The sequence below is a fragment of the Rhinolophus ferrumequinum genome, chromosome 10, assembly GCF_004115265.2.
Source record: "Rhinolophus ferrumequinum isolate MPI-CBG mRhiFer1 chromosome 10, mRhiFer1_v1.p, whole genome shotgun sequence".
Classification (NCBI taxonomy): Eukaryota; Metazoa; Chordata; class Mammalia; order Chiroptera; family Rhinolophidae; genus Rhinolophus; species Rhinolophus ferrumequinum.
The window spans coordinates 15,836,997-15,860,044 of record NC_046293.1 but is presented as its reverse complement, the minus strand read 5'-3'; the positions used below and the strand labels follow the sequence as shown (position 1 = coordinate 15,860,044).

General features: G+C 38.6%; 2 protein-coding genes across 3 annotated transcripts in view; one reads left to right on the top strand and one right to left on the bottom strand.

Annotated features, from left to right (window-relative positions):
• Positions 1-7,060, bottom strand: part of GLT8D2 (glycosyltransferase 8 domain containing 2) — a 52,434-nt gene extending 45,374 nt beyond the window's left edge. The window contains exon 1 of the mRNA XM_033117494.1: positions 7,038-7,060. The gene's annotated coding sequence lies outside the window, so the exon portion shown is untranslated. The remainder of the gene's footprint in view (positions 1-7,037) is intronic.
• A 251-nt stretch (positions 7,061-7,311) lies between these two features.
• The window catches only part of HCFC2 (host cell factor C2), a 43,205-nt gene continuing 27,468 nt past the window's right edge, over positions 7,312-23,048 (top strand). Inside the window, exons 1-7 of one of the 2 annotated variants that reach the window (XM_033116495.1) lie at positions 7,312-7,514; positions 8,950-9,098; positions 10,281-10,441; positions 19,376-19,584; positions 20,361-20,445; positions 21,869-21,975; positions 22,083-22,271. In XM_033116495.1, the coding sequence (XP_032972386.1) occupies positions 7,352-7,514; positions 8,950-9,098; positions 10,281-10,441; positions 19,376-19,584; positions 20,361-20,445; positions 21,869-21,975; positions 22,083-22,271 (1,063 nt within the window). In that variant the 5' untranslated portion in view covers positions 7,312-7,351. The remainder of the gene's footprint in view (positions 7,515-8,949; positions 9,099-10,280; positions 10,442-19,375; positions 19,585-20,360; positions 20,446-21,868; positions 21,976-22,082; positions 22,272-23,048) is intronic. The other variant, XM_033116496.1, reaches the window with a different exon arrangement.

The following is a 23,048-nucleotide window of genomic DNA, read 5'->3' as shown; positions in this document are numbered from 1 at the left end:
ACGCTAACGGCATGCCAGGCATGGTCTAAGTGCAGCACCGCGCTCGCTTTGCACAGCAACAGCACACATTTCAGTCACCACAGTTTAGTTGAATAGCTCAGCCCCCACCCCGCCAACAACACAGTTGAAATCTGTTACCAGAGGATATTAACTGTGAGTCATGGCGGACGTACAAACTTTGCTGCTAGCTGTTCAGTCCACCAAATTTCTATGCAAAGAATAGATCCACATCATGAGCTGTCACCACTCACGTCACTTCTTACGCAGTGTGTCTGTTGGTGACTGGTCAGTGGTGTCTGTTATTCAGTTTATGTGCAGACGGCAAAGCCTGTAGTTGTGTTGCTTCCTTTATTCCCAGTGATAAATCCATGTGATATTTACAAAAATGGATAATAGAGAGAATTGGCCAACAAAGACAAAAGTGTTACAAAGAAACAAAAAGTGATAACAGTGGGAGTGAAGTTCAAATGAAAAGTAAATGGAGGTAGAGAAGAAACAGCTCGCCATAGGAAGACTCTGTCAGTATTGAATTTTAGATATACCGTCAGAAAAATTTACTGGAGGTGAATTTACGAACATAAATGAGGAAAGTGGTTGTGATGAAAAGGATGAAGACGTTCCAGAGGAAGTGACGAGGGCAAAAAAGTTCACATTAAAGGAACTCGCAAAGATGTGTCATGACATTGAAAGTGCAAAGAATAAAATATGAGAGGCTGACCCAAACTTAGAAAGGAGTGTGACAATTTGCCAAGGCACAGAAAAGATGCCCACTCCATATAATAAGTGATACAACAAGAAGGGAAGCACTGTTCAAACTACCCTGTGGTAAATTTTATACAGAAAAATAAAACATTTCATTCTCAATGTTTGCAATATTTTAAATTACAACAAATATTAGGTGGACTAATTTGTTTCACTTCCTTAGCCATTTAAAACCAACAGTAAGAGTGTTTCAAACATTTTGACAAAATTTTTTAAAGGTCACAGAACAATCGTAATTTTTTCCCATTGCGAATTAAAATTGCTTTGCAGTGTTTCAACTTACATGGTCATTTTTACAAAACTGCACTACCATGCAAAGGGAAGACTGCCTGCACATTACATATATTATCTCATTTGATCTTCAAAATAACCCTAAAAAATAGATGCTATTATCATCCCCATTTTATGGACAAAGAATCCGAGGCTCAAAGAAGATAAATAATCTGACCCAGACCACACAGCTAGTAAATGGCTGCACTTATTGGATTCTAAATCCCATGATCTTAACCCCTATGCCATAGTGTGAGTCCAGGTACATGATGGGTATTGGATATGGGGGAGCAGGAGTGAAGGAGAGAAAGTGCTAGATAAAGGTACCTTCTCTAATGTTACCTCAAAAGGCTACAGCAGCATTGTCCAAAAGAGCTTTCTGTTTTCTATTATATACTTACAGAATATAAATATTTACATAACCTATAATATAGAAATATGTTCAACCCTAGTATACATGTAACTCTACATGTACTTCTCAATCCATCTTTCTGTAATCCTCTAGGAGCTTGCTCCATCAAGCTTAATTCTCCCTGAGGCAGGTCTAGCTGGTTAGCTCAACCAACAGTCATTTCCAACCTTTTTTCTCCCTTGCTTGCTTCTCATTATTGAGGTTAAAAACAAACAAACAACCACTTTGATAGACTCCTGTAGCCACCCTCTTGGCAAGATGACCCCCAGTGCCTGTTCTCCCCTTCTGTTTCTGTAACAGAACCTTGTATACCAGTTGGGCACATGGCCATTCTGAATAAACCTACCTTTCCCAAACTTCCTTCAACTAGTTGTGGCCTTGTAACTAAATATTGGCTTATGGAATGTAAACAGAAACAATATATATAATTTCAGAACGTGTTCTGGAGAGGGAAAGATTCCTTTTCCTCACTCTTTCCTGCTGGCTGGAATATACACATGTGATAGCTGGAGCTGGAGCAGCCATCTTGGACCACGAGTTGGAAGAAGGAATTCCAATCCACAAAGTTTACAAATTCCTGAGGACTTAGTGAAACAGAACTGCCATGCCAGCTTTCCACTGCCACTTCCAAAATTCATTTACATGGGAGAAACATCAACTTTTAAAGCCATTATTAATTTGGTGTTTTTATCACTACAGAAACATAATCTTAATATACCCAATGCCCCAGTTCTGGCCACCAAAACCTAAGGGCAAGTGTGCTGGATGGCTTCTGGGCAAGATGCTTTTCCTTCCTGTAAAAGGAGAGCTCTACAACCCAATCCTGGCTGTCCTCCTGCTTCATGCTTTTGGGCATGGTTGTGTGAGGACACAATGACCAGAGCGACAACAGCCTTATGACCACAAAGGAAAGGTCAAGAGAAATTCAAAGCAACTACCCAGAACCGTGATACCACTGAACAGCTGAACTAGCCCTGAACCCACCTGCCCTAGATTTCTGGTGCAAGATAATTAAGAGCCATATCATTTAGCCACCGTGTGTTGAATATTCTGCTTCTTGTGACAGAAAGCATTTCCAAATGACATTTCTCTTGCTATGTTCTAAATATGTTCTTATTGACGTCCCTCCACAAATTCATATGTTGAAATCCTCACCTGCAAGGTGATGGTATTAGGAGGTGTGGCCTTTGGTATTTTGGTGCTTAGGTCAGGAGGATGGAGCCCTTACGAATGGGATTAGTGTTCTCATAAGAGAGACACCAGAGAGTTTCCTGGCCCCTTCCACCAAGGATACAGTGAGAAGTCACCTGTACAACCTGCAAGACATACTTCAGAAGGCCCTGATCTTGGACTTCCAGCCTCCAGAACTGTGAGAAATAAATTTCTGTTGTTTGTAAGCCACCCAGTCAGTAGCACGTTGTTATAACATCACGAACAGAATAAAACATCTCTGTTGTTCCTTCATTCTTCCCTTTTCAACTAGATCCTTCTTTGAGGCGATAAATATGCTCAAGTCTCATTTACGCCCTGTACCCATTTCTCCACTCCAGCCACTGTTTTTTAATTTCCCTTCATGGAAAATCTCTGTAAAAAGTAGACTATACATGGTGTTAGCACTTCCTCACTTGTTATTCATTCTTCGATCTTCTCTGCCTATCCTCCTCCCACTCCACTATTTTTACCTACGCAACTAATAACCTCCCAGTTTGCAAATCAAACAGACTCTTCGTCTTTTTGCTCTCTGACCTCTCTATCTATGGCTTTTGTCTTTGTTAACCACTTCCGCTCCTGTGAAACCCCATTCACCTGTGGCTTCTTTGACTTCACTCTCACCCAGTTCCCTTTTGACCTCTCTGGCTCCTCATTCTCCATTTCCTTCAGGAGCACCTCCTTCTGGCTTTACCTCTTAAATGTTGGCTTCTCAGAGGCGCTTTTCTGCTTCACTCTTCTCTTCCCTTTCTATACTCCTACATGGTAACTTCCATTCCTGTAGTTTCCAAGATTAAAGGTAGTTATCTTGAAAATTGGGGACCTCGTCTAGACTCCTCACTTAAGCAGAGTTGAGTCAAAGCTGCTCTGGTACAATATCTTTCCCACTGGATTAAGCACTTAGCCATAGATTGAATTGTCTCCCCCTTCCAAGGATATGTTGAAGTCCTAACATCCAATACCAACATAGGGTCTTTGTAGATATAATCAAGTTAAGACGAGGTCATTAGGTTGGGCCTTAATCCAACATAACTTATGACTTTCTAAGAGGAGGAGAAGAAATACAGACACACAGGACAATACCAAGTGATGATGGAGGTAGAGATTGGAGTGATGCAGCTAAAGCCAAGGATTGCCTATGACTGACAGCCACCAACAGAAGCTAGAAAGAGGCAAGGAAGCATTCTGCCCTACAGGTTTCAGAGGGATCATGGTCCTGCTGACACCTTGATTTTGGATTTCCAGCGTCTAGAACTGTGAGACAACAAATGTGTTTTAAGCCTCTTGGTTTGTGGTACTTTCTTACAGCAGTCCTAGAAAACTGATATATACTTCCTCCAATGTCCTGCAGCTCCTTATCTAAGCAACCAGTATAATTTATAATTTCTTTTGTCTTAAGACTACTTTGCCTTCATCTTTCTCCTAGTTTAGGGATTTTCACACTTTCAAATATCCTAGACCAGTTTTGTGTTTTTAATTTGAATATCAACATTGGGGTTGCAACTTTTTAATTTTGCCCTTTGTCTTTTGCTATAAGGACATAAAAAAAAAAAACACCCAAACTTCCTCCTATTTACAGCATCATTCATAAAAAGTTAGGACATTTTAAAACTGAACACTTGCAATAAAGTATAGTTCTTTAAATTAAATATTTTAAGTTTTATAAAAAACTCATTGCTTTATCCCAACTTCTCCAGTTTTGTTTCCGATACCTAACAACTTCGTAACAGAAACACTTAGGAGCCCATGTTATGTATGTGACAGAGCAAAATATTAATACATAAATATTCATAGCCTCCTTTCTTTGTTCCCAGCCATCTTTCCCCTCCCTTCCCAAATTCTCTTTGACCATATTTGAAATAGGGGTAATAGTAAGAGGAAGAACTTAAGAAGCAGGAGCTGGAAAGAATTGTGAGGATTCTTTTCAAAAAGGTAGACAATGGGGGGGAGGGTGAGGGGATTGGAGGGCAGTCGGTGACCACAGGATGGCCACGGGTTTGAAAATTAATCTGGGGAACGTAATTTAGTGGTTACCAGAGGGTAAGGGGGTTGGGGGGTGGGGGATGAGGGTGAGGGGGATCAAATGTATGGTGATGGAAGGGGAGCTGACTCTGGGTGGTGAACACACAGTGTGATTTATGGATGATGTGATACAGAATTGCACACCTGAAATCTATGTAATTTTACTAACAATTGTCACCCCAATAAATTAAAAAATAAAATTAAAAAAAAAAAAAGAAAGGTAGACAATCAGGGTCGGCCCAGTGGCTCAGGCGGTTGGAGCTCCATGCTCCTAACTCTAAAGGCTGCTGGTTCGATTCCACATGGGCCAGTGGGCTCTCAACCACAAGGTTGCCGGTTCAACTCCTCAAGTCCCACAAGGGATGGTGGGCTGTGCCCCCTGCAACTAAGATTGAACACAGCACCTTGAGCTGAGCTGCCTCCCAATGGCTCCGTCAGTTGGAGCGCTGGCTCTCAACCACAAGGTTGCCGGTTCGATTCCTCGAGTCCTGCAAAGGATGGTGGGCAGCGCCTCCTGCAACTAAAATTGAACACGGCACCTTGAGCTGAGCTGCCGCTGAGCTCCCGGATGGCTCGGTTGGTTGGCGTGCATCCTCTCAACCACAAGGTTGCTGGTTGGACTCCGGCAAGGGATGGTGGGCTGTGCCCCCTACAACTAGCAACGGCAACTGGACCTGGAGCTGAGCTGCGCCCTCCACAACTAAGTCTGAAAGGACAACAACTTGAAGCTGAACTAAGATTGAAAGGACAACAACTTGACTTGGAAAAAAAAAAAGGCCTGGAAGTACACGCTGTTCCCCAATAAAGTCCTATTCCCCTTCCCCAATAAAAATCTTAAAAAAAAAAAAGAGTCGGAGACAAAGAGGAAAAACTGAGGATTGCTAGATGGGCGGGGGGGGGGGGCGGGTGAAGGGATTGAAGGGCAGTTGGTGACCACAGGATGGCCACGGGGTTTGAAAATTAATCTGGGGAACGTAATTTAGTGGTTACCAGAGGGTAAGGGGGGTGGGGGGTGGGGGGTGGGAGATGAGGGTAAGGGGGATCAAATATAAGGTGATGGAAGGAGAACTGACTCTGGGTGGTGAACACACAATGTAATTTATAGATGATGTGATATAGAATTGCACACCTGAAATCTATGTAATTTTAATAACAATTGTCACCCCAATAAATTTAAATAAAAAAAAAGAGGTAGACAATCACCCCTCAAAACAAAGTTTAGATGGATGAGAAGGTGACGAGGCATGCTTAGGTTTGAGATAGTTGAGGAAAGGGTTGAGCTAGGCATGGGAGAGAAACTGAAAACGATAAAGGATGAGGAAAAAGAAATTTTAGGAAATTTGATGTACTTTGTGTGTATTCTTCCTTCAGTACCTGCTCGAGAGTGTGAGGTACAGATTTACTTTCAATACTTTTTCTCTTTGAGTGTGATTCTGTAGAACCAGATCACAAGGCAGCTGAGCCTTACAAGGGACACATATGACTGTGGTCGGAGGCGGTACTGGGGTTGGGGCCCTGGAATCAGCAGCGGTGCGTTTGAATCCCGATCCCAGTTCTTTTCTGCTCTGTGCCCAGGGGAGCATTACTTTACTTCTCTGTGCTTCATTTTCCCATCCATGAAAAGGAGATAACAGTACCTTCTGCACTGGATTGCTGGGAGAATCATGTGAGATAATACAGATAAAGTCAGTACTTGACACTGGAAGACGCTCAGATGTTAGTAATAAAACAAATCTACAGAGGGTGCCAAAAAAAATGTATACACATTCTAAGCAAGGAAAACTGTATTAAACTTGTGATACTCAATATATACCAAAACAAAAGATGAATACAAGTCACGTTTGACTTCTGCAATTACAAGAGGTGCTCAAACGTGGTTACCATCAGCGTCCAGACACTTCCGATTACGATGAACTACTGTTTGAGGTTGACCCAAGTGTCCACTTATATACATTTTTTTTTGGCACCTCCGGTATATATAATCTCCCACCTGCTTAAATTAAACAAAACAGGAGAAAAAAACCTTTCGTGGCTCACCCGTCCTAAACTTCTTGGGGAGGCATCCACAAAACCTGGTCTGCCTAATCTGCCTTTGCAGGCTCAGCTCCCACCTACCCTCAGGTGGTAGCCACGGCTGGAGCAGCTCTCTGGACCGCTGGATGGTGACCCAGACTCCCTCTCCCCCTTTCGCATTCGCGGGCGCCCTCCGTCAAGACAGGCTTTCCTTTCCCTCCCCGCGTTTCCCGCACTTGGAACTTCTACGCGAGCTTTCCTCCCTCCTGTGGTACTGTGATTGTTTAAAGGGTCTGACTCGCCCGCACATCATAGATGCTCAAAGTGGCCGTAAAGGAAAACGCTGTACCTTCTCTCGCAAATACAAAACTGGGGGCTCTGGAGGTGAGGGAAGATAGGTCGGTAGGAAATGTTCTTTCCCCAAAGCACCGGTGCCACAGGTGCCCGGGCCGCCACGTCGCCGGGGATGTGGGCGGGGCTTCCCGGCCAGGACCCCGCCGCTCCCCGCGGGCCTCCAGCCTCGCCGAGGCCGCCCGCGGTCATGTGACATCCCCTCCACCCGCCCCGGGCGCACAGCTGGGGGCGGGTCCCCGCCCACCCCCGCGAGCGGAGGCGCCGGAGCCGACGCGGTGAATTGTGGGCAGAGGGGCGGGGGTTGGGAAGATGGCGGCTCCCAGCCTCCTCAACTGGAGGCGGGTTTCCTCCTTCACCGGGCCCGTCCCCCGCGCCCGGCACGGACACCGGGCCGTGGCCATCAGGGAGCTGATGATCATCTTTGGTGGGGGCAACGAGGGCATCGCGGACGAGCTGCACGTCTACAACACGGGTAGGCGCGGCGGAGGCTCCTCGGCCCCGCCTGTGGGAGCCGCGGAGGGGGAGGGGAGGCGAAGCCGCGACCGCGGCCCTGACAGCTGTCACTGCCCTGCCTGCCTCCTCCGGCCGGCGGCGGGGTGGCGGCTCGGCCGAGCGGCCCCGGTCCTGCTGTGTGCCAGGCGGCCGCTCCGTCTGCCCGGTACCCGCAGGGCAGAACCGGCCCCCCAGCGGGCGGTCCCGAACCCCTCCCCGCCCCAGCCCGGGCGGACGTAGGCGAAAGACTGTTTCTAACCGTCTGGGCCTCTTTCCGAAGTCTCGCTCACTCCGGAGCCCGGGGCGCGGGGCGCGGGCTCCGCGATCCCTCTCCTGTCAAAAACCCAAACCAACCCCAAACTGAAGCTCCTCCGGCCCTCCCGTCTTTGCCTTCTTTGCTTCCTCAGGAGGAAGAGAATCTAGGCGGGGCGGGGTAAGGTGGGAAAAACGAGAGGCCTTCTGGCACTTTCACCCCAAATACAGCCCCGTCTCTGGCAGGTAGCAGTCAAGATTTCTACTCCGTTGGTAACCTTCTTAACTAGCGGGGAACCGGTTCGTGGGGGAGGCCAGCGTTAGTTGGGTGTGTGCACCGCTCAGAAAGCGGACTGTCAGCTTGCGCGCCGCTGCACATCGCAAGTGCCCCCGCCCGGAGAGGCCCTACTTTTGAGTGCCCCCATGGAGTAGGGAGGAGGTTGGAATATCATATTTGCCACTTGTAAATGCCCCAGCTATCGTGAGAGAGCGGTTCCCTTGGTATAAGGATAATTACTGCATTTTGGGTCTGTGTCACGATCAGTAACTTTTCTTTGACCCATCCACTTAATCATAGTGGTCATTGAAAGGTCAATAAACTATTGGAGTAGGAGACATTTTATTTTTTCAGCTTCTCCTCCTCCTGGCACCCCAGAAAATAAAGTTAAAAAGTTATTGGACAGTTTGATGTAGTGCAAAACCCTGGCTCTGGAATAAGTTCGACCTGGTTTGAATTTTGCTCTGCCAGTTGCTCATGCTCAGCGCTCAAGTTACCAACCCTAAGTGTCAGATTTTTTCACTTGCAAGATGGAGATGATGGTATTCATCAAGCAGGGTTTTTGTGAGAATTAAATGTTACAGATCAGGGTTTTTCTATAACAGCACTATAGACATTTGAACCGGAGAATTCTTTGTTGTAGTGGGCTGCACTGTACCCTGTAGAAGTTTGGCAGCTTCCCTAGCCTCTACCCACTAGTGTCCAGTAGCAACCTCTCTCTCCAATTATGACAACTAAGAATTTTTAGTTTGCTTCTGGGGGGCAGGAGCAGAATCATCCCCAGTTAAGAACCACTGATATATATCAGTGCTACATAAAAACTACATACTGATAGTTTGTGATAACTGTTTATTATAATTGCTTTTAATTTTATTTTGGCAACTAGTTACAAATCAGTGGTTCCTACCAGCTGTTAGAGGAGACATCCCTCCAGGCTGTGCTGCCCATGGATTTGTCTGTGATGGTACCAGAATATTAGTATTTGGGGGAATGGTTGAATATGGAAGATACAGCAATGAGTTATATGAGTTACAAGTAAGTGCCTTTCAAATTTATTATTTCAGTCTGTAGCTTTAATAATGACACTACTCATAAATCTTCGAAAGATTGCAAAATAGTTCATTAACATACTTAAATTTGTGAGATTCACCTTTTATAGCTTTGAAGAAATTGTTTCCACTTCACTAAAAAGCCAGTTTCTAATGTAAGGCTTTTTCCAATACCCAGTGCAACATTTGTAACATTAAGATATCTGTTACTTATCATCAGTTGTACATGTTACATATTTAGGCTTTTGTATTTTGGTGCAGTAGTTCAAGGTTGGCCTGCAAGGGAAGCACCCGGAGTGCTGATGAAAACATAGATAGAGGGCTGGCGAAAACATAGATCGCTGCGCCCTGCCTCCAGAGTTTCTGAATCAGTATTATCTAGTGGGGCCTCACTATTTGCATTCTTACCAAGTTCCCACCTGTTGCTGGTCCCCAGACAATACTTTGAAAACCTCTGCCTTAGTTATAGAAATTGTTACCCTCACACTAATAGTCATTTTTTTTTCTGGCAGTACATACAAAAGAGAGGTAACAGTTTCGCATATCCTTTCTAAATTTGACTCACTACTAAACCAGACTCAGAGCCCTCTGTGACAGCCCTAATTGACTTTTATTCCTGAACTGTGCATATGTTCCCTGGGCCGTGATCATGAGGGCGTCTGGTAATTGGCAGAGGTAGGTGGATTATACCTATTTACAAGCAACTCTTTTCACAGATAGTTTTAGATAAAGAAATCATCCATGGCCAGAGAATAAGTTTTGGAGTTTTGTTTGTTAAATGGTCTTTATGCTTGTTTAAAGGTTAAAATATATACCATTCATAGATTACTTAATTTCAGAAAGTAGGAACACATAAATTACTTTTAATCTTAAAGCTATAGATAATAATTTTTATTTGCAAAATATTTTAGGACTGTTAGTGTTTATTATTATAAGCTTAGTTTGCCATTGTGGAAAGTTGTGAATATGGAAGACTAGACTGAATTTCTATTGGAACATTTATTTTAATTCTAGAAGTTAATCTGCTTACTTGTCATTTGTCCTACAAGTAACTTATTGGCGCTTCTGATTGGATTCAGATTAAAAAGTATTGAGATGATGTTACACTATTAACAATATAGGAATGCTTTCCTGATTTTGTCTGAGTGTATTTATGCTCTTTTTGTAGGCAAGTCGTTGGTTATGGAAAAAAGTCAAACCCCATCCCCCTTCTTCTGGTTTACCTCCTTGTCCTCGGCTTGGACATAGCTTTTCTTTATATGGTAACAAATGCTATTTGTTTGGTGGCCTGGCAAATGAAAGTGAAGATTCCAACAATAATGTTCCCAGGTATGCTGACTCTTTTTTCAGACCAAATGCTTATTTTACGATTTAGATTAAGAATATTTAATTTCTTCACCTTTAATTATTAAAAGGGATAAAACTAAGCCTTTTGCCTTTAAACTTAACAATGAACAAATTTGTGTGCATTTGTGTTTTCCTTAGTCCGTGGAGTATATCTGTTTTCAAAACTATGCCGTTTCTAATCAGAAATCCTTATTAAATTGATATTAATGTAACTGCTTGTAGCAATATTTTTGTATCTATTGAGCCACAATGTATTTTAATTATCATAAGTGAAAATGAAAAGTAACAAATGTTATTTTCAAATTAGGTTTCTTTGGGAATTTGGAGACAAAAATCTGAATATAAAAAGGCCATTATTTCCACTTTTCATGCAGGAAGCTGTTAGAGTGATTCACAAAAGCAAATACTTTTTGAACCAATACTCCCCTCCTTTTTCCAAACAGAATTAATCACTATCTCTTTTCTATTCACATAGTGTTTTGATCACTTTGTCATTATTAGCACTCAGGATTTGGAGATTTAGAGTCCAAAAGGCTGTTTTCTGAATCACTGCTTACTATGTGTGTCCTTTAGTACCAGTAATCTAGGCTCGTTTTCCTTCACTGTGAAATGGGAATGATTAAACACCTATCTTTCAGTGTCATTGTGATAGCTAAATAAAGTCATTGGCATAATTCTTAAAGCACTTTCAAGTTGCCATCCACATATAGTACAATAGTTATTATGACTGTGTAATGTGTCTTTTTACTTACGTTAGGTTGACGTCTTAGTTTTTTTTTTCCGTTTTTTCCCCCCCAAACTTTAAAAAATAACATACACTAAAACATCATCGGAAATTTTGAAACTAGAGGAAATGAAAAAATATTTATCCCACCACACTAATCGATGTACTTTTATTTTTAGCACGTCTTTTTTCATTTTTCCATTAAACAGATTGTTTAGGTAGAGACTCATAAAAATTCAAGAAATTAGAAAGTATAAAAAGTTTTTTCTTATAACATCACTGTCCCCTAACCTAGGCAAACATACGTAATTCAGTTTGATGTGTATTTTTGGGGACCTTTTTCATGTAATACATTGTATCAGTCAGCCTTCCTTAGGTTATTGTATCTAACAGGCAAGCTTCTCAAGTTTACCATTCTTGAGGGTGCAAATAGATACATGCAATGCTTTTTAAAGCCTCTGATTAAAGCTAGTACATTCATTTCTGTTCACAGTCCATGGGTCAAAGCAAGCCATAAGGCCAAGCCCTTAAGTCAATGATCCAGGGATGTATGCTCTACATACTGGGAGAGGAGAGTTGGGAGCGTTAATTTGATCCTACACAGACATGTATTCTCTTATAGAAGTGAGATCTTTCTTTTTGCTTTGTGACTTTGGGTTTGTTTGTTGTTGTTGTTTTTTTCCTTTAGTGATAAATCTTGGAGCTCTTTTCATGGCAGTAGACACAAATTGACCTTATTTTTTTTAAGGCTGAAAAGTAGTCTGAATTATGCAAATTATTTAACCTTTCCTCTACTGAAGGACATTTAAATATTTTCTTTCTTTCTTTTTTTTTTTATTACAGTTTTCACACATGTATAAATATTTTGTAAGATTGATACTTATAAGTGGAATTGGGGGGGTGTCAAAGGGTGCTTACATTTAAGTTTGTTAGGTACTCCTGAATCAACCTCCAAAGAGACAAAGCCATTTATATTCCTGGTAACAGTGTATGACAATGCCTACATCTTTGGCAATACTAGCTTGTCTCTCTCTTAGTTTTTGCTAAGCTAATAGGTGAATACAATTCATGGGTTTATTTTGACTTTTTAAAACCTGGGAATGAGCTTGATTAACTGCTTATTGAACATTTGCCGTTCAATTTTTGAACTTAGTCATATCCTTCTTCATTTTTCTTTTTTTAAAAATTGAAATATAAATTATATACCATAAAATTCAACCCTTCTATATGTACAATACAACGATTTTTAGTAAATTCACAGTGTTGTGTACCTATCACCACAATCTAGTTTTAGAACATTTCCATTACTCCAAAAAGAAACTTCTTATCCATTTGCAGTCAGTCCCTATTCCCATCCTGATCCCCAAGCAACCACTAATCTATTTTCTGTCTCCATAGATTAGCCTTTGCTGGACATTTCATATAAACGTGATTTTCTGCATTTATCTTCTTTCACTTAGCGTAATATTTTTGAGGTTCAACCATGTTGTAGCATATATCAAATATTTCTTCTTCCTTTTTATGGCTGAATAGTACTCCATTGTATGCACATACTACATTTTGTTTATCCATTCATCAGTTGATGGATATTTGGATTGTTTCTAGATATTTGGATAGTTTTTTTGGTTTTTATGAATAATGCTGCCATAAACATTTGCATACAAGTCTTTGTATGGACATGTATTGATTTCTTTTCATCAGAAACCTAGCAGAATTACTGGGTCATGTGGTAAATTTATGTTTAACTTCTTAAGAACTACCAAACTGTTTCCCAAAGTGACTGTACCGTTTTACATTCTTGCCAGCAATGTCTGAGGCTTCTAATTTCTCTACATCCTTACTAACAGTTGTTATTGTCTGTCTTTTTTTATTGTAGCAAAATAGTGGGTATAAGGTGGTACCTCATTGTGGTTTTAAATTGTATTTCCCTATTGACCAGTGATGTTGAGCGTTTTTTCATGAGCTTTTTAGCCATTTGTATATCTCCTTTGGTGAAATTTCTATGCAAATCTTAATTGATTTTTAAATTGTTTGTATTCTAATTATTGAATCCTAAGAGTTCTTTATATATCCTGGATACAAGTTTGTTTTAATCAGAAATGTGATTTGCAAATATTTTCTTCCAATCTGTAGCTTGTCTTTTCATTTCCTTTTAATGGTATCTTTTGAAACACAAAGTTTTTAATTTTGATAAGTCCAATTAATCAATTTTTTTTCTTTTATGAGTCATGCTTTTAATGTCATATTTAAGAATTCTACCTATCTCAAGGTTATGAAGATTTGTTCCTCTGTTTTCTTCTAAATGTTTTATAATGTTAGCTCTTACATTTATCTCTTTGATTCATTTTGCATTAATTTTTACGACTGGGGTAAAGTAAATGTCGAAATAAATCTTTTAACATGTGGATATCCAGTTGTCTTAGTACCAGTTGTTGAAAAGACTAGCCTTGGCATCTTGTTTGGAAATCAATTAACCGACCCTAATTGTAAGGGTTTATTTCTGGACTCTTAATTCTATTCCATTGACCTATATGTACCACATTTTAGCTTTGTAGTAAGTTTTGAAATTGGAAGATGTAAGTTCTCAAATTTTATTATTCTTTTTTTTTTTTTTTAATTTTATTAGGGAAGGGGAGCAGGACTTTATTGGGGAACAGTGTGTACTTCCAGGCCTTTTTTCCAAGTCAAGTTGTTGTCCTTTCAATCTTAGTTGTGAAGGGCGCAGCTCAGCTCCAGGTCCAGTTGCCCTTTTCTAGTTGCAGGGGGCACAGCCCACCATCCCTTGCAGGAGTCGAACCGGCAACCTTGTGGTTGAGAGCATCATGCGCTCCAACCAACTGAGCCATCCGGGAGGCAGCTCAGCTCAAGGTGCAGTGTTCAATCTTAGTTGCAGGGTGCAGAGCCCACCATCCCATGGGGGACTCGAGGAGTCGAACCGACAACCTTGTGGTTGAGAGCCCACTGGCCCATGTGGGAATCGAACTGGCAGCCTTCGGAGTTAGGAGTACCGAGCTTTAACCGCCTGAGCCACCGGGCTGGCCGCAAATTTTATTATTCTTTCTCAAGTGTATTTTGGCTACTTTAGAGGCTTTGCATTTCTTTGTAAATTTTAGGATCAGTTAGTCAATCTCTGCAAAAAATTCTGCAGGATTTTGATAGGGATTGTGTTGTATATATAGATCAATTTGTGGAGAATTGCTGTCATTAACAGAGTCTTCCAGTCCATGAACATGGAAATGTCTCTCCATTTACTTAGATCTTTAATTTCTCTCAGCACTATTTTGAGGTTTTCAATGTACAAGTTTTGATCTTATTTTGTTAAATTTATTCCTAATTTTTTATTCTTTTTGATGACTAAGAATAAATTTGGTTTCTTAATTTCATTTTTGGATTGTTCATTACTAATATGTAGAAATACAATTGGTCTCTGTATATTGATCTTGTATCGTGACTTTGCTGAATTCATTTTTTTAATCATATTTTCATGGATTTCAGTTTTTATTATTGATTCTTAGGAGCCCTTTATATATCATCGCATTTAATATGTTCCAAATATTTTTTCCAAGTCTTCTATTTGCTGTTTTTGTTTTAAAGGGTTTTCATTTTTGTTTTATCAAGTTTGACAATATTTTCTGTTATGGCTTTCTGGTTTTGTATATTGCTTAGGAAGACTCTCCTACACCAAAATTATAAAAATAACTTTTCTATATGTTCTTCTAGTACATTCACAGCTTTGTGTTTTGTTTAAAACATTAATACATTCGAAATGTATTTTTGTGACTACTGTGAGGCTTTTAACTTTTTTCTTCCTAATAGATTTCCAATTCTCCCACCATCATTTATTAAATAATCCATTTTTTCCCTGTTCATTTGAAGTCCCATCTCTGTCATATCTTTATCCTCATATAAATGTGTCTTTTTCTAGGCTCTCCCTAGACTAGGAGTTACAAACTACACTCTGTGGGCCAAATTTGGCCTGCTGTCTGTTGTTTTTTTTTAAGGTTTTTTTTTTTTTTTTTTTGTATTTTGTTTTGTTTTGTTTTTTGAACAGTACTTTTTTGGGGAACAGTGTGTACTTCCAGAGCTTTTTCTTTTTCCCCCCAAGTCAAGTTGTTGTCCTTTCAGTCTTAGTTGTGGAGGGCGCAGCTCAGCTCCAGGTCCAGTTACCATTGCTAGATGCAGGGTGCGCAGCCCACCATCCCTTGCGGGAGTCAAACCAGCAACCTTGTGGTTGAGAGCCCACTGGCCCATGTAGGAATCGAACTGGCATCCTTCGGAGTTAAGAGCATGGAGCTCCAGCCGCCTGAGCCACCGGGCCAGTCCCCTGCTGTCTGTTTTTGTTAATAAAGTTTTATTGAAAAACAGCCATGCCTATTCATTTGCATATTGTCTCTGGCTGCTTTCTATTAAAAGAGCACAGTTTGCTAGTTGTGGCAGACTTTATGACCTGCAAAGCCTAAAATATTTATTATCTGGCCCAATACAGAAAAAGTTTGTCAACTCATGTTCTAGATTCTATTCTGTTTCATTAATATATTTACCTTTCTTTTCTATCATTAATTGTGATGTTTGCTATAGGTTTCTAGTATATGTCTTTGATCAGATTAAGGAAGTTTTCTTAAAATTCTATTTTGCCACCTAGTTTTTTTCCTCTCTTGTTAACCAGAAAATGGATGTTGAGGTAGTTCTAATTCATTTCAGGTAGAGAAATGAGCCTATTGTTCTTTTCTTTAAACCATTAATTTTGTGCACATATTATTAGGTTCTGCAATAGGAGCCACCTTTTTATTCCTAGTTAAACCCTACATTATTGTGTTACCGTGTTATTTTCATGCTTTGCTGAATTCACTTTGCTGACATTTATTTAAGCTATCTGGAGTCATTAGCGATTTTTGCCCTTATTGTCTTTATTTGGGATAATGGGGTGCTATTATAATCTGATTTGAGTATCAGGATTATGTTACCCCTGGGAACATAATCAGGGCTGTGTTCTGAGGTTGTGGGAAGTTCTCCATCTCTTATTATCCTTAAAAAATATTTCTTGAATATTTAGTAGTAATTTTCCATAATTTTCTGGAATTAATAATAAGTTAAGGGATGATGTTAGACTACGTTTTCAATATCTCTTATAGTTATTGATCTATTTAGATTTTCTAACTTGTTCTTGAGTCATTTGGTAATTTGTATCTTCCTTGAAAAATCACTCATTTCATCTAGATTTTTAAATTTATTGATAAAAATTATGGCAATTCTCCGTGTATCTTTAAAACCTCTGAATCTGTGGTTACCATCTTTTTTCTCATTCCGAAATGTATGTGATTGTCTTTTCTTTTTTCTAATCAGACTTGCTAGTGGTTTGTTTTTTTATTGGAGTTTTCAAAGAACCATTTTTTTGTTTTATTAAAATATTTCTCATTTATTTTCTTTAACTCTATTCCATTTCTTTTTTCCCTTTTTCCTGGCTTCTTTTAAACTTCTATTAATAATAGTTTGAATGCTTTTTCTAACATTTTTTAAAACTTTTTCTCACTTCTAATAATTTGGTTATTCATTTATTTTCAGTATTGTTTTCTAATAAATGCTATATACTTTCCTCTGATTACGGCTTTGGCCATATTTCATCAGTTTTGATATATAGTGCTCTTATTGTCATTAATTTCTATTTTCTCTTTAATCCAAAAGTAATAGTGCATAATTTTTTTAAATTTCCACATGGAAAGTTTTGTTATTGTTGCTAATATTTACTTTTACTATATTGCGTTTAAAAGAAAAAAGCTGATTATGGGGTTTCTCTTTTCTGGAGATTGTCTTTGTGGTCTGTTTCACAGTCAATTTTTGTGATTATGCCATAGGTGTTCATGAAGATTGTGAGTTCTTGACTGGGTACAAGGTTCTTTATTAAATCACTGTTTTAAATTATTATTCAAAGTTTTGGGGTTTTTTGGGTGGGGACAAGGTTATATCAACTTTTGAATATTTTAAAGTCTGCTAGTGTTTGTGAATTTGTGTTTTGTTTCTTGTATATCTAATTTCCAACCTGTGTGTATTATTTTGTTGTAGACTTATCTTTTGTAAATAAGACTAGCAATTAATCAGTATGAACTGGTATAGCATACTGGCTGGGGTCTGTTCTAATCTGTTTAAGTCTGTGCCATATCAGTTGTTAAATAGTTTAATATAATCCTTGCTGTTAATAGCTTATAGATGGATTCAGGGTTCTTTTATTTTGTTTCCCCTTCATGTCCCCTGCCCCCAAGAGACTTTGTTTTATAATAAGGAAGTTTTTCCCTCCCCTTTTATTTTATGTCTTCTGTTTACCCTGCTTGTTGTTGCTACCCCCTACCCTGCCCCACTTTTCCTGCCTTTACTAGATATTTTTAAATGAGGGCAAACGTTTGTATTTGTATGTATGTCTATATATCTGTGTATCTGCATGTGTATACATATACATTTATATAATTTTTATTTCCTGTTCTGGGAATTGTTACTTTATATCCTTTTATCTATGTCTATTGTGTGATTGGTCATTATCTTGATTTTGTAGGAGCTCTTTACATTAAGAAATTTAATCTTTTTCTATGATGTGTACCAAATTTGCTTTCACAGTTTATCATTTTTCTTTTGACATTATTTATAGTGTTATTGTTTTTCTAATCATCTTAGTAGTTGCTTTCCATAGGGTATGCTTTGGTTCTTTTTCCTGCTGTTTACTTTTTCTTAATTTATTGTTTTTCTTTGATTCTTCCTTTCCTTTTAATGATTTGAAAGTTATACATGCTAATCCTGTGCTTCCTTATTGCTCAGAAATTATCACACACATTTGGGAATAGATTACTATCTTTACCTTTAGGGGTTTTTTTTGCTTTCCTCCTTTTTCCATATTTCCCTATAGTCTTGAATCTTATTCCGTATTACAATAATGTTAAGAAATTAATTTTTTCGTTAGTCTTTCTTAGTGATTATTTAGATGACCAAGATCATCAACATGAATTTAAATGTAATTATAAATTACTGCTTTCTTTGCATTACCATTTCTCTTATTCAGTGTATTCTTTCTTGGAATTCCTTTTATTTTTCCTGATTGAGGTCTAGAATCACTTTTCCCCAAAACAATTATATGGCTAAACTTTGAAGTTTTATGTATCCTCAAATGTTTTAATTTTCCCCTCATACCTGAGTAATAATTTGATAGGAAATAGGTTTCTATAAAAGTCATTTTGCTCAAAACATTGGAAACATCCATGTCACCGTTGAGAAATTTAATGCCAGTTTCTAGAATTAAAAAGCTATGTAGAATATTGTTACAACGTTGTAGAGTGAAATTTTAAAAAGAAAGAAAACTTGCGAAGCAGCATTTGTAGTATGCCTCATTTATACATGTGTGGGTATGCATCAAGCAGGCGGTCTTACCAGTCCTTGTCAATAGTGATTTTTCTGGTTATCACATACCATGTAATAAATTGCCCCAAAAGTTAGTGATGGAAAGTAACAACCATTTCATTATTTATGCTCATGGATTCTGTCATTAGGAATTCATAGAGGATACGGGAGTGAAGATTAGGCTTCAAATGGGAAGTCGTGAATGGTCACTTCTGTGTCTGATGCCTCAACTGAGACGGCTGAAGGACACTCAGCTGGGACTGTCATCCTCTGTGTCTACATTTGGCCTCTCTAAATGGTGGTTTTTGTGGTAGTTGGACTTACATTGTGGTGCAGGATTCCAAGAGCAAGTGTTCCATAGTGAAGTTGTTTTGACCTTCTGTGACCGAGCCTTAGAAATCACGTCGTGTCGCTTCCTCATACTCTAATAGTTAAAGCAATCACAAGCCTGCCCAGAACCAAGCGGTGGGGACATAGACCCTACCTCCTGGTAGGAAGAGTGTCAGAGAATTTGTGGCTGTTTTGAAATCATCACTGTTGTTGTCATGGACAAGAGTATTGTCTAACTGGTGGCAGAAATTTTTTAGATCTCTTCTGTTTACTACTTTATTCCCAGAAAAGTGCCTGGTACACAGCAGTGTTTGATAAATACGTGTTGAATGAATGAGTATGGGGTTTCTGCTCTCCTAATGCCTTTCTATACTATATGAATTTTTCACAGTAAGCATATATTATCTTTGTAGATAGAAACAAAAAGCAAATGAAAGGTACATATTATGTTAATGTTTTTAATTTCTGGTATGATATTCTAGGTATTTAAATGATTTCTATGAGTTGGAGCTACAGCATGGCTCTGGTGTTGTGGGTTGGAGCATTCCAGTGACGAAAGGGATTGTGCCTTCGCCGCGAGAATCCCACACAGCTGTTATATATTGCAAAAAAGATTCTGGGAGTCCTAAAATGTATGTTTTTGGTGGAATGTGTGGTTCTCGCCTGGATGACCTATGGCAACTTGACTTAGGTAAGCTTAACTTGATTCAGGTTCAGGAACTGGTTATGATTGATAAAGGCAAATATAAAAATTGCTTTGAAAAATATTTTTGAGTACAGTATTTATTGAGTTGCACTTAGATTTATGACTAGCACTTGTAGCCATCTCCGGGGCAGCTGTGGTGTGATATGAATGATGGCTGATCAATGAGGTTAAACAAATGATTGTTTGATTTATGATACTAACTCTTCTGTACTCCCTATAAGTAGGGCCGCCGTATTTCCTGGTTTGCCTGGGAATGCTTATTGTACCATGTAATTATCAATAGTAGCCCGTTTCACTTTGTAAAGTGTCGCAGTTGGGGATGATCAAATTTATACAGTTACTACATGTACAGGAAGTATAGCATTAGGAATGTTATTGCTGGTCAGTGGAAAACCTTTGGGTAGCTCTTCTTAAAGAGATCCTAGGAATGAATGATTGGGGAGTAGGCGTACCTTTCACTCTTGACTATCTTCTACACAATGTACCCTTACTTAAAACGTTAATATGCCTAATCTGGCCTCAATTCAAAATCAGTGGTATCCTAAATACACCTCATCATTATAATTACTAACATTTAAGTGTAAATAATTTCTGTGACTGGCAATTCATGTCAGCTGGAAATGTTTATTTTAAAATAAAATTCAAGTAACAATTTGAAACATGTTTGCTTTATTTTAGTAAGTCCTTTTCTAAAATTATGCCAGTTCATGTAATTTGCTGTTATTAGATCAAGTTGCTGATGTACTTATTTTTACTTTTAGAAACTATGTCATGGTCAAAACCAGAAACTAAAGGGACAGTGCCACTTCCACGAAGCCTTCACACAGCCAGTGTTATAGGAAACAAGTATGGTGTTTCTTTGTTTTTTGGTTTGTTTGTTTTTTAACCAATTTAAGAAAGATACACTAAAAAAGTGTGATGCTACTAGTTTCTTGGAAATATATTACTGAATTTAATAATGTTTGTGCTTACTGGAGCTAAAATAACATGCCTATGGAAGTTAAAATACTTAATGTGCTGTTTTCTTATCATGCTGCCCCCTTACACTTCTTTACGTTCCTTACAATGCCTTGCACAGAGTAGGTATTACTTAAGTGTAAGGCAGAGTGTTGTCAAACTGATTGGTTCTGTATAGACAGGTTTGACACACCCAACTCACTGTTTCTTTTTACATATTTTACATATTTTTGGTAGTGCGTGATTTGATATGTATACTCAATGGTTATACTTTTGATGGAGTTATGGTTAGACTACAGACTCTAACCAGATTGCCTGAATTCAGGTCTCAGCTTTGCTACTTGTCCTTTGACCTGGGGCAAGGAAACTTAATCTGTCTGTACCTCAATTTCCTCAAATATAAAATGTAAATAATAATACATTCTATTTCACAAGGTCGTAATGAGGATTAAATGGATTAATACATAGAAAATGCTTCAAACAGTTCCGGGTACATAGAGAGCACTTCTTAATGGTGTGTTGTTACTATCATCGACAAGGTCCCTTATTTGTGTAACACCGGGCCAGGATTGCATATTATTTCCTTGTATAGGGACTTTATCTTAAAAGTAATGTTTTAGGAAACAACTAGTTGTAATTAGAACCTCATCAGTTCTTTTTGAAAAACAGACATAAACAAAATAGACATTTTTAAAGCAGAAGAACCTTTTATAATATGTAGCTTTTCATTGGAACTCTAATATATAAAATAGATAAAAACAGAGCTTCTCTGGTTGGCTTGAGGTCGACTCTGGTATGATTGAGCTTTTCTCCTTTAGTAGCAATTAGGCATGTCTCAAGAACCCCTAGGGCCCTGAGGAACATGGTTTAAAGTTTTTTATTGCAGTGATATCAGTGGCCAAAGTTATATGAAACTAATCCTCTTTGGTTACTATATGCATACAATTCTAAATTTGACTTTGAATGTCATAGATCATTTGAATATCTTTCTGACTGAGATACCCATAATATGTTACATATAATATTGATTTTCAAATGTATTATAATTGAAATATTTCCCACTTTAAATAACTTGCCAGAGATAAATAATTTGATTCTTTATTGCTTCGTAAAATTGTAAACTTTTGAAAGACTACATTATTCATTATCTTATTCCCATTACCTTGACAGTGATAAGCGAGTGAATAGTTCTGTAGCTTGGCGTTAACAAATAAGAAATTTAAGTCTATTCTTAGAATTTTAATCTAAAAAATAAAATTAAAGCTTTAGAAAAAATGTCAGCTACTTTATGTTCTTTTTCGTTGCTGTTTAGGATGTATATTTTTGGTGGATGGGTTCCTCATAAGGGGGAAAATATTGAGACTTCACCGCATGATTGTGAATGGAGATGTACCAGTTCATTTTCTTACCTAAATCTGGGTGAGTCTTTTAAGAGTTACTTATTGAAGTACAATTTGTTAATAAAAGGATTTTTGTTTTGTTGTTTAAGAATAATAGATTAGTCATGGATATTTCTATCTTTTTAGATACAGCAGAGTGGACCACCCTAGTATCAGATTCTCAGGAAGATAAAAAAAATTCAAGACCAAGACCGAGAGCTGGACACTGCGCTGTTGCAGTTGGCTCTCGATTATATTTTTGGAGTGGAAGAGATGGCTACAAAAAAGCACTGAACAGTCAAGTTTGCTGCAAGGATCTTTGGTATCTTGATACTGGTAGGTAAGAGTATTTAACAAATACAGTTTCTCCTTTAGGTAAATAAGTATTCGAATAATGTCTGTCATTAAGAGACTTACTGCAAATGCCACTGCCTCGCTTTCTCATAATTAAAAATACATGGAAGAATTAATATACGTAGATACTTCCCACTTCAGGAGAGTTTATTTTCCTCTCCTTGAGTGTACACCGGGTTTAGTGACTCCCTTCCAAAGAATAGAGTATGGAAAGGGAAAAATAGTAGCTTTACAATAGAGAAACCTGGCAAACACCACCTTAATCAAGTAATCAAGTTAATATCAAGTAATAAAGTGATAAGTCATGTTGGTATCATTTGCCCCGCCTCCCCTATCATATGTTAAGAAGCACCTTCACCTCTGTGGTACTCCTCCCAAAAATCTACAATCCCACTCTCACTATGAGAATATATGAGACAAATCTTCAGAATATGGGAACATTCCACAGAATATATGAACAGTACTCTTCAGATTTTAAAGGTGGTGAAAGGCAAGGAAAGACTGAGAAATGGTCACAAATTGGAGGAGACATAAGGAGATATCATGAGTAAATTTGCAAGGTGGAACCCTACATTGGATCCTGGAACAAAACAGACATTAATTGAAAAACTGAATAGTCTGTAGTTCAGTTAATAGTATTGCTCTGATGTTAATTTTTTAGTTTTCACAAATGTGTTAGCATTGGGGAAACTGAGTAAATGGTATATGGGAACTCTTTTTGGCAATTTTTCTGTAAATCTAAAATTATTCCAAAACAAA